This window comes from Vespula vulgaris, chromosome 2 (genome assembly GCF_905475345.1).
Source record: "Vespula vulgaris chromosome 2, iyVesVulg1.1, whole genome shotgun sequence".
NCBI lineage: Eukaryota > Metazoa > Arthropoda > Insecta > Hymenoptera > Vespidae > Vespula > Vespula vulgaris.
Window position 1 is genome coordinate 11,137,558 of NC_066587.1, and position 11,543 is coordinate 11,149,100.

Genomic DNA, 11,543 nt, shown 5'->3' on the forward strand with positions numbered 1-11,543 from the left:
TTAAAACGATGTAATTTGTTCGACCATCCGGCCACAGTGATTCGCAGGAAGCAAAGAGGAAAGTACATTGCATTTTTCCTTTACACTTTAGAGGCTACCATACTGAATGGGCGGCGATTACCGTCGGAACACCCACAATTCGTGACTACGCGAGTTCTCATCGGTCGTTTAGTTTAGACAAGCGGCGAACGCGTTCTCAAAAGAAAAGAGAATCGTTAATGAGGATCTTCTTTGAGGATCGTGACGTACAATATGTTAGACGTATGAAGAACAGTATATATATATATATATATATATATATATATATATATATATATATATACGGAGAGAGAGAGAGAGAAAGAGAGAGAAAAACCATATCATTAAATTGTCAGTTAGCAACGACGCGAGTAACTTAACGATGGATGTTCATTCTACCGAAAAATACTAACGTTTCTCTCATAAGATATCGAATGATTTTTCGAATGAAAAATATAAACGTTTGTATAGATTCCATTAACCCGAAATTTGTCGAGATGGTTTCGAAGGTAATTCTGAAAATGAGTAATTAACAATAATCGTTCATTTTGCCGAATACGACGAATACTATTTCTTTTATAATATTTCTTAATTCTTCGAATAATAAGAACGTTTTAACAAGTTTTATTTATCCGATATTTGTCCGAGAAAAGTATTGAAGAGTTATTCGAGAAATTCTTAATTACCATAAAACTTTTATTCATGCCGAGAGATGAAAAATATTAGCGTACTTACAAAATATATCTTAATTTTTTCATAAAATAAATGTTTCGATAAGTTTCATTTATCTGAGATTTGTCGAGAAAGTATCGGAGGTAATTTTGAAAACAGTTAATTAATTTTTCGGGTAGGGACGTCACGGTGAGATTAATTAGTCGAAGGAAGGAAAGGACGAAGTCACGAAGGCACGTGTGTATCGAAGTAAGATCGTCAGGTTTCGATGAAAGCGACGATGAAGCTGAAGAAAGGTCGAAGAAATAGGCGAGAAAGAGAAAAGGAGAAAAAGAGAGAAAGAGAGGGAAAAAGAGAAAGAAAAAGAAAGAGATAGATAGATAGAGAGAGAGAGAGAGAAAGAGAGAGAGAGAGAGAGAGAGAGAGAGAAAGAGAGAACGCAAAAAGCTGAGGAAAATTAGTGACGCTCCTGTCGGCTGGCTTCTTAAGTGTCCGCTTAAACTTTTGTTGCTTCGTAAGTTCTTCGAATGACTCGGCTCGTTCGCGCAGAGAGGCGCCGGCCACACCTTGGGCGCCACGACGACGGATTTTGTCTTCTTCTTCTTCTACTTCTTCTACTTCTTCTTCTTCTCCTTCTACTTCTTCTTCTATTTCTTCTTCTTCCTCTTCATGTTTTTTACGCGTTTAAAGTCTAAACGGAAATGGTGGACATCAAACAATCCTTTCGAATTAATCTTACGTATATTAATCAGTATCACCATAAAAAATTAATCAGTATACAGTATAAAAAATTCCACCGAATCTCTCTCTTTCTCTTTATCTCTCTTTCTTTGTACACACGATCAATAACTCATCTATTATTTATTTATAATAACGAACGCGAAACAACGTCAATTATAACAATCTGAAAGACTTCAATCCGCAAGCGATTTTTCTTATATCTCTTAAACTTTGGTTACTATCTTTGTAAACATGCGTTTAGAAAAATAGCAATTCACATCCTTTTTTTATTCCGTTCTCTCGAAAAACGTCAATTAGTCGATCGTTTAGTTATTTAGAAGTCATTAGAACTTGTTACGTTATTCACGGTAAATTGTTCCTACTTATCGGTTAATTACCTAGACGGTCATAAAAGCAGCCAACCACCTTCCTATCCACGTGCATCGTGAGTATGCACTCACGTTGCTTATATAAATCAATTTACGTACGGTGTCGTTTATCGGTTTAGAAATGACGCTTTTATGAGACGATGATTTTAAAGAAATTACAAAGAAAAAAAGAAGAGAGAGAGGAAACATGTATAGATAGCTACATATGTAGACACATGAGAAATTGAAAATTATTGACATTTACGAAAGGACGAAAAAATTGAAATCGTGCGATTCCAACACACATTTTTTTCTTTTGAATCATCGCAAGGAGATGATCTCGGTTACTTTAAACTTCCGAGTAAAAGGAGCCGCTTGGGTAGCGATTTCAAAAAACGTCAGCCGAGATAGAAAGCACCATCGAGCTACCGCATAATACTCTAGAATTACGAGTCACGTCCCGAGGGCAGGATCCTCTCTCACGCGTACAAAAGAGAGAGAGAGAGAGAGAGAGAGAGAGAGAGAGAGAGAGAGAGAGAGGAGAGAGAGAGGAAAGAGAGAGAGAGAGAGAGAGAGAGAAGGATACATAGTTGAACGATGCAGTTTGCGACGCGCGAAAGCTGGCCCGGTGTATGGAACCCATCGTTGTGCATACCTTTATATATATGTGTGTGTACGTGTGTGTGTGCGCGCGCGCATGTGTGTGTGTGTATATATATATATATATATATATATATATATATATATATATATATATTGTATGTAGCTAAGAGATTAAAGCGATCGAGATTACGTGGACGATACACAGCATCCACTCTCGTAAACGTATCTTCTCTCATGTAAGCTCGACCAAAGTGTTTTGGATTTACGAGTTGGACGAGAAACGTAAAGAGATCAGTGAGTTTTTCACGTGGAATCTTGAAAAAAGAAAAAGAAAAAGGAAAGAGAAAGAAAAAATAAGGAAAGATTCTTTTTTTCCTCGCAAAGGAAGAGAGTCTCGAAGTGAACGAGATCTTATGTATATACGAAAGTATACCAACGGCCCCGCAGTCGCTTAGGCGAACGTGACTGCACCGTAATTTCTGGAGGGAAAATATGAACCTTTCACATGGTTTTGCGCTCGTTAGGTGGCATCGGTCGTTAGACCGCAAACAAGCTATGATACTTTATCGAGCTCGAGATCTGCGGAATAATATCTCGTAATAAACGTAATGCGATCTAACGAACAACGAATGCACGCTATCGACGATCCCAATTAAGTAGTTTATTGGTTTAGCCTATCGCCTCTAACGTGTTTAAGTAACATAAGAAAGTACGCGTTTACATGGCTTCTTTTGCTATTTCTATTTAATCGTCTTGTCAACTTGATATTATTTTTTCCCCTTTCTCTTTATATTTCGTAAGAAAACGTTTAGAAAATCGATCTGATATGCGTGAAAAAGGAGAGTAAGAAAAAGAAGAAGAAGAGATAGAAAGAGAGAGAGAGAGAGAGAGAGAGAGAGAGAGAGAGAAGGAGAAAGAGAAAGATCAGGAACGTCTTTTTGAAATGTTCTTCCTATTTCTCAAGAAGAAGACTATGTATTGTTTTTATTCGAAGCTGTCGTCGGTTTTGCGACACGACAACGACAACGACAACGACGACGACGACGATACAACGACGACGACGATGTCGTTGGCGCGTTGATACGCTGGCAATCGTGAGAATCCGGTGCGTTGTTTCATGAGGCTTCTCGACACCAGCCGGAAGCACACACGAGCTTCCCACGGCGCCGGTAAACCGCTGCTTCATAACGGATCACCCTCCTGATTCCTCGACTACTACTACCTACTACTACTACTACTACTATTACTACTATTACTACTAGTACTACTACCAGTAACACTATCGATACTTCAACTTATTCGAATGCACTCGTTTCGGGGCGCGATCCTCTTCATCGCATCGCCTTCGAATCGCCTTGTCACGAAACGAACGTTTCCTTCGTCCTGTCACGAAAGTAGAAGTCGAGGACTGCTCTTTTCGTCGTAGACTGCCGAACGAATTCGTGTTACGATTTTTATCCGTTGAAATTTCACGAGAGGCCACTTTGAAAACGAGGCTAATCGGATCGACGAACGATGACTGGACTTTTGCCGGTAAGTTAACGACGACTTAACGGACTTACATAAGCCTGCTTGTTATTGTAAATGTAATATCGTTCCTGGGCCAGTCAATGATAATAGATAGGTATTTACATAGGTATATACTTACTTTGTAAATCGAATAAATGATTTTCATTGGATGATCGCTTGGGTTAGTATTATTCGTTTATTACAAGCGATCATTAGTGTGACATTTCCGTCGTCGTTGTCGATGTAATAATCGTACGCGCGGGATGAGACGAGAAAAAAAAAGAAAATAAATAAATTCGTATCCGCCGGTGCGTTTTACATTTTAATATCGTCCCGGCGTCTCTCTACAACAATGGAAGAAAGGTGCATCGGCGAGCGCATAATCGTTTTAACGCGCTCATCCACTTTTTTTCTTTCCCCTTCTCTCTCTCTCTCTCTCTCTCTCTCTCTCTCTCTCTCTCTCTCTCTCTCTCACGTGGAAACACACATGGGACGAAATAGGTACAGCCTGTCGTTTACCATCCCTTCTATCCCGTGAAACATGTGTCTCGCAGTCACTGAGGCAAATAATAATTTGAAAATATGTCGTACATCTCTCTCTCTCTCTCTCTCTCCCCCTCTTTTTCTCTCTTTATCTATTTTTCTCCTTCTCTTTCTCGCTCGCTCTCGTGCCATTATTATCGCAAACCGACCTGGCAGCCTCGGTGCATTAGTGTCGCACGGACTTGTAACCGCAAAAGCAGACACCAAACTCAACCACCATTATAAATGCATTAACTCTCCTTCTCGAGCGTGTCCTCCCTCTTTGACGATTCTTTTTGCGTCATTTTTCATCGCTTAGCTGCTTAGTTTCGCGCGCGCGCTCTAGAGAGAGAAAGAGAGAGAGGGAGAGAGTTTCGGTAATTCAAATTTATCGTTAGATTCTATCGATGATCTATTGAAAAATCAAAAATAAGTAAAAAAGATAATTGTCGAATAAATTGTTATCCATTCTTTTCTTTATGCGAATCTAAGAAATCTTCCTTCCTAGTGGCCAATAATGGCATCGAATAGAATTAGGTACTTGCTAGCACCTTTGAGATCGATCGTCGCGAAGAACGTCATTCCCAGAAAGCCATTGGTGGAAAAAAGGATAAGAACAAGCGCTCACCTTCGAGGCGAAAAGTCGACGATCATTAAGTCCGATGGAAACGATCGTTACACTTTCTTCGTCCACACCGGCACCATCAAGCACTTCTCCCCTCCTTCTCTTTCTCTCTCTCTCTCTCTCTCTCTCTCTTTCTAGCTCTGCTCCTTTCCTCTCTCCCTGTCCTTTACGTTCCATTTTAGCCGAACAAGATCGAGCAGCCCTCTCCTAGGACCGACGTCTCGAGCGATAAATCAATGACTTCGGCTCTTTCTACGGGTCCTACACGTTTTCCCGTGGCTGTCTTATTCGTTGGAAGAACCGTCGAAGGGTTTTTACAAAGAGAGAAAGAGAGAGGAAGCGAGTACCGCAATTAAGGATGTTTTAGAGTGACTGCACTCGAAATGACCGAAGGCAACCCTCCTCGATACAAAAGAGTGGGGGTATTAAAAAACATTACTCATCACATAATCGCACGCGATGGTTTTCATTACAATTTTACGTCTCTCTCTCTCTCTCTCTCTCTCTCTCTCTATCTTTTTCTGTTTCTCTCTCTCTTTCTGTTTCTCTCTCGCGTGCTCTCTCGAACGTGTCGGCAGAAAAATGAGAAATGATCCTGTGGCTCGATTCAGAGGCCCCTGTTTAAAATTCATGAACGATTTTACTGCTACCTCCCCTCCCCTATCGTCTACCGTCACAAAAGGGCGAGCAGGGGCATATCGAGAGAAGAGAGTGGCCCACATTTTCGTCGAGGCCAACATAACACACGTGTGTATAGGCCTCCCTCTTCCTATGGAAGGGAAGAGAGGAGAGTACTGAGTGCACCGAATATATTAATTGTCGAATTTTCCGTGCGAGCTGCATATCCGTTAGAGCCGCTTTGTCCCTCGCCCGTCGCCTGAATCTCTCTGCTGATTATTAATTACTCTGGACAACGAAACGCGAGAAGGTTCCCCTCACCCTTTTCGCACATCGACCCAAACAAATTTTCATTCTTTCGCACTATTTTTCTCTCTTTCTCTTTCTCTCACTGTTTCTGTCATTTGGCTGGATTCCCATTCCGATAGAATCAGGAGAAAATAAAAATTAGAACGAAGCGTACGTAATGAATGTACCTACTCCGATGCGACGGGATTTAATTATCGTCGAATTTCGAGAGAGAGACACAGAGAGAGAGAGAGAGAGAGAGAGAGAGAGAGAGAGGGAGGAGGGAGACGATTCGAGAAATTCGCAAACACCACGAAGGACTGATTTATCGTTCACGAGAGAAAGCATCAGGAAGTTCGAACAGGACGCGATTCATCGGAAACTCTGAAACTCCGGGATGAAACGAAATTACATTTATTTCTTTTTTTATCTTTTCTTTCTGTTTTTTCTTCTTTTTTCATTCTTTCTTTCTCTTTTTTCTTTTTTTTTTTTTGTTAACGAAGTATCGTCGAAAAAAAGATGGCGGGACTGTAAGAATTACAAAATAGAGAGGAAGGAAAATCGGTACATGCCTCGTGTAAAGAACTCGTATAAGGGTTTCGTAATTTTCTCCGTAGATTCGAGAATATTACTTTGTGGGTGGGGTAAAGGTGGGGAGGAGGAGGAGGGTTAAACCGAGTCTCTCACCCTCTCTATCTCTTTATCGTACCATCTCGCTTTCTCGCCCCGGCCGACGCGAGCCTTTTTCGAGGCCCAAACGCGACGAGTTCGATAAATGTAACTATATATGTGTGTGTGTATATATATATATACACACTTCTCTCTCTTTCTCTCTTTCTCTTTCGCTCTTTGTCTCTGTCTTTCCAAGTCTAAGGGTACTTTCACAGGTGTAGCGCGTTAAGCGTGTGTGCGTGGCATGATACGCGATGATTAGGCACTGAACTCCACGGGCTATTTGTTAGTATAATAAGCCCTCCAGCAGTGTGGCCAACGTAACCGCTTGCCGGCACGCCAGCCCGTTTTAGCGTAATTGTCCCAGATCGGGATTTACATACTCGAAGAGGGTGGAAATGCACTGGTAGTGGTGGTAACGTTAGTAGTTGCTAGTCGTAGGTAGGAGTGGAACGACAAAGGGTAGAAGAGAAAGAGAGAGAAAGAGAGAGAGAGAGAGAGAGAGAGAGGAAATTGCCGAGAATGTCGTGATTGCTTTAGATACTCTCTCTCTCTTCTCTCTTCTCTCTTCTCTCTTCTTTCTTCTCCGTCTCTCTTACTCTCCCTCCCTCTTTCTCTCTTTCATCGGTATCAAAACGATTCTTATGCTAAATACCACCTCCGACAAATCACCACTGGATACTATCTACGGTCGTTCGAATTTTCGAAAGGTCGTGCGAGATTAGAGACTCTACCCAACCGAGACATATTCTACTTACGAGCCACTTCGTGAGTCGATTATAGTAGACATAAAAGAGACATAAAAAGACGTTCTTTTTTGTTACTATAGTTATCGATCTGTACTATGTTTTACCTGTTTCCTTTCTCTCTCTCTCTCTCTCTCTCTTTCTAATCTCTTCTTTATCTTTCCTTATGTTACAGAACAAAATGGAAGAGACAGACAATGGTTGGCTTTGAAATAATGGCTGAGAGCAACTACGCTGTCGCAGCTTTTCAACAATTTTACGGAAGCGGAGCTGGAGCAGCCGTTCCGACGCATCCTGCTGCAGGACGATACTTCCCTTATGCGACGAGTCATCCTTTACCTTCGAATCAACTCTTTTATCAACAAGCATCGGCTGCTGTTACCTTACAGAAGCCATTACCTTACAGACTGTACCCACCTACGATGATCCTCGCTGGACCCAGTGCTGGACCATTCGGTTCGCTCGCTGCCAGTTCGAGTTTATCCAGTTTGAGCAATTATTACAGAGATAGTCCTGAAATGGTAGACGAGAGGGAGAGAGAAAGCAGGAAAGAAAGGAAGGATAGAGAAACGATGCAAAGGGATAGGAGCAGGAGTCGAGAAGGATCACCGATTAGAAGAGAAGACACTCCTGAAAGTATAAAAGCCGATAGCGACGAAGAAAGTATACACGATATTTAGGACATAGACGAAACGATCGATCGATCGCCGAAACGATTCGAATGAACGACGAAAGGATATGCTTTGATCCTCCGAATAATGGAGATAATGAGCAAAATTCCCAAATAATGCGACGAACGACAAGAAAGCTGCGAGAATAATAATGATTTTCAAACTTTAAAACTCGTTCTTCGCAATAATACGAAAGAAGAATCTTACGAATACCGAATACGTACTTAAAAGAAAAAAAAAGAGGAAGAAAAAAGACGAAAGAAAAGAAAAGAAAAGATAAGAAAAAAAAAGAAATCAAATAAATAAATACGATCGTTTATGACGATATATACTTGAGACACGAAGTGTTGTGTATCTTCGATTCGACCGAAATCCGATTTATAATAATAACGAGTGAAACGGGAAGTGACATGACATGGAACATCCGGGATTTATTTGGGCGATGAGTTTATGCAGGAAGTGTTGTGCGGTTTTAAAAGAAAATCAGGGATTCGGAACGTTGGTAAAATAAATAAACGTACGAAACGAGAATTTCGTAAAGAGAACTATCAGTTTTCGTTTGAACGTGTTTGAGAAAAATCTCTTCGATTTATCGATCGTAATCGAAATCGAAATATTTTCGTTTTGTTTAATCGTATAGTCAGTCACGTCGTGGAAGAGAAAGGGAAAGGGGAGAAAGAAACCGAAGGCGAGACTTCTCGTCGAACTATTTATTTCGAAGCGAGCCGATCGTGCACAAACGCGAATCTACAATTTATATGACATTAGAGAATACCTAGCCGCGGGGGAAAAGATCTAAAATGACACGAAATTACACACGGTCGCCGAATAAAAAGAGAAAAAAAAAAGAAGAAGAAGAAGAAGAAAGATGAAAGGTGGACGAGAATTTGGAAATACAGAAGATATGTTTGGTGAATAACAGTCGTAAGTTCCTCCCGTTGGAAACCTGAGACGCAACCCAGTACTTACTTTCTTCCTTTTCTTCGTTAGACAAAAACGACGAGATGATCTCGTCGTAAATAGATAATAAGAAAGAAGATGATCGAGAAACGCGTCGGTCCACGATCGAGAAACTTCGAGATACCAGTGTATAAGCACATATAAGTGAAATCGATTAATTGTGCTCAAAGTACGAAGGTACTGTAAATAAACGTGAAATGAAAATGAAAATAAAAATAATTGAAGCTTGGAGTCCGGACGTGATATGAAACTATCTTGTAAATATTGAAGAACATGAAAAAGGAAATTCATTTCCGAGAAAGAAAATGATTGTAATCTTATTTTAGATGATAAGAAGAAGAGAAGAGAAGGAGAGAGAGAGAGAGAGGGAGAGAGAGGGAGAGAGAGGGAGAGAGAGAGGGAGAGAGAGAGAGAAGAAATAAAGTGAACGTATCGTGCGCTTTTCAACGGTCAAAGCGTCGATAGATCGTTCAAGGAGAAACCAGAGATCGTTTCTTCTATCTATCCTCCTTCATTTTGTTCCTCGATAAAAGAAAATAAATGTTTTTAGTTGAAATCGAAATTTATTTTATATTTACCAAGAGGTTGATAAGAGGCACGATGCGTTCGATTTAAAAAAAAATGAAATAAACCAGTATTATGAATGTATAAATATTAGGACAGTACGACGAGTAAAACGGTTATAACCGAGAATAAATGGTGTTAGAAAGAAAAAGTAATAAGAATAACGAAATAAAAAAAAAAAGTAACAAACGATGGCACCGGCGATACTTTGCGACTTATCGCGGCGCCGTACGATTTGAATCCAAGTATCGTAGCGAGTACATGATTATACAAGACACACACATACATACATACACACACACACACACACCACACATAAGACTAGTAATAAATCATGCTTTGTAAAATATTGTCTGTATAGCGAGAATTATTATATGGAAAATATATTATACTAAATTTAAACGTTATATTTCGTGAATCTCCCATCCCGTCCGCCATCATTACCATCATCACCACCAACACTTTGATTCCCCAACTAATTTATCGAATTATCTTTAGATCGACATATTTTACCTGCTCAATTTTCCCTTTCCTCAAGGACACTAACGAATAAAAAGTTTGTAGAGTAGAACATCGTGCTCGAGGCGTAATCGTGTTTGCTTATTTCCGGCGTTGGTCAAGCGGACGGTGCAATTATGTTGGCGCGTTCTCTCGCCTTCTGCACAAGGGCTTATTTTATTCCTATTAGGGTAAAACGAGTAGCCCGGGACGGCGACGCACACTCTTGTGTAGCCCCAATTACGTGAAATTAATTTGGGTCCCATTAGCGGTCAGCCGCTGGCCTGACACTAACGATTTTCCCCGGCGGCGGACACAGAGTCGCGTTCACATCCTCCACAAAACACATGACTACTTTCAACGGATTCTTAAGCTGTTCCCTATAGGACGATGATCCAACGTAGGTAAGTAAGTAGGTAATAATTCAAAGGAACAGTTCATTTTTTTCAGTCGCTGGTGAATCGTAGAATTGAAAAGATAAACGATTATATTAAAAATATAATTATTCCAGTTCCTCTCCCTCTCTCTCTCTCTCTCTCTCTCTCTCTCTCTCTTACATATAAATACAATATACATTTATCTTAAAGTGTATAAATGTACAAGTTAATCGAGACCCGAATTAAACTGTATTGTATCCACGCTCTGACTGACTGCGACAATGAACTGTATATCTATGTTCTAACAATAAGAAATCTATATGGTATATGACTAACTCTGACATAAAAATAAAACAAACAATAACAAAACAGCACGTGTTAGAATCACCTTTCTTACTCATCTGTAAGTATTATATTTAATTATTTATGTAAATATATTATTGCTAAATATAGTAATCTATAAATATAAAGACCTTGATAATATTATCTCGAATAAAATTCTTTCAAATTAACTTTGAAATTATCCGATCAGATTCTCGTTTCGAAGTTAACGAGGTAACATGCTTTTTCCGCTTTTCTAATATGATAATATCGATCGTTCGATCATTAAGTCGTCATTTATCAATGAATTCGTTTATCATTCATTATAAAATATTTCCAGTCGATGTTAAACAGATCGTGTTGTCCCTGTGTAGCCGTTTTAAACCATGGTTCTTTTCACTTTGGCAGAATGTCTATTGGAATTTCGTAACGATCCAATGCATAGATAGCCCGTGTCGATAAGTCGACGTATTATAAATACCGATTATTATGACAGCGGTGCTTAAGTCAGCAATACGTTGAAAAGACAAGTTAGTCGACCAGCGAACGAAGCGCACGAGAAAGAAAGGAAGAGAGAAAGAGAGAGAAAGAGAGAGAGAGAGAGAGAGAGAGAGAGAGAGAGAGAAAGAGAGAGAGAGATGGAGACAGACAGACAGAGACGTGGTCGATCGATCAAACTTCTATTACTTTTTAATGCGACGAGAACTACGAGCACCGACCGACCAATCGACCGACCGACCGGTATCATTAATGCTGCCTTCTCTCACTATAGACACATTGACGTCAAAATA

The 11,543-nt window shown here is 40.0% G+C and overlaps 1 protein-coding gene across 1 annotated transcript in view; it reads left to right on the plus strand.

The window, feature by feature from the left end:
- LOC127073059 (homeobox protein B-H1-like) overlaps positions 1–10,113 on the plus strand; it is a 26,079-nt gene extending 15,966 nt beyond the window's left edge. The window contains exon 3 of the mRNA XM_051014078.1: positions 7,537–10,113. Within this exon, the coding sequence (XP_050870035.1) occupies positions 7,537–8,041 (505 nt within the window). The 3' untranslated portion in view covers positions 8,042–10,113. The remainder of the gene's footprint in view (positions 1–7,536) is intronic.
- Positions 10,114–11,543: the final 1,430 nt, after the last annotated feature.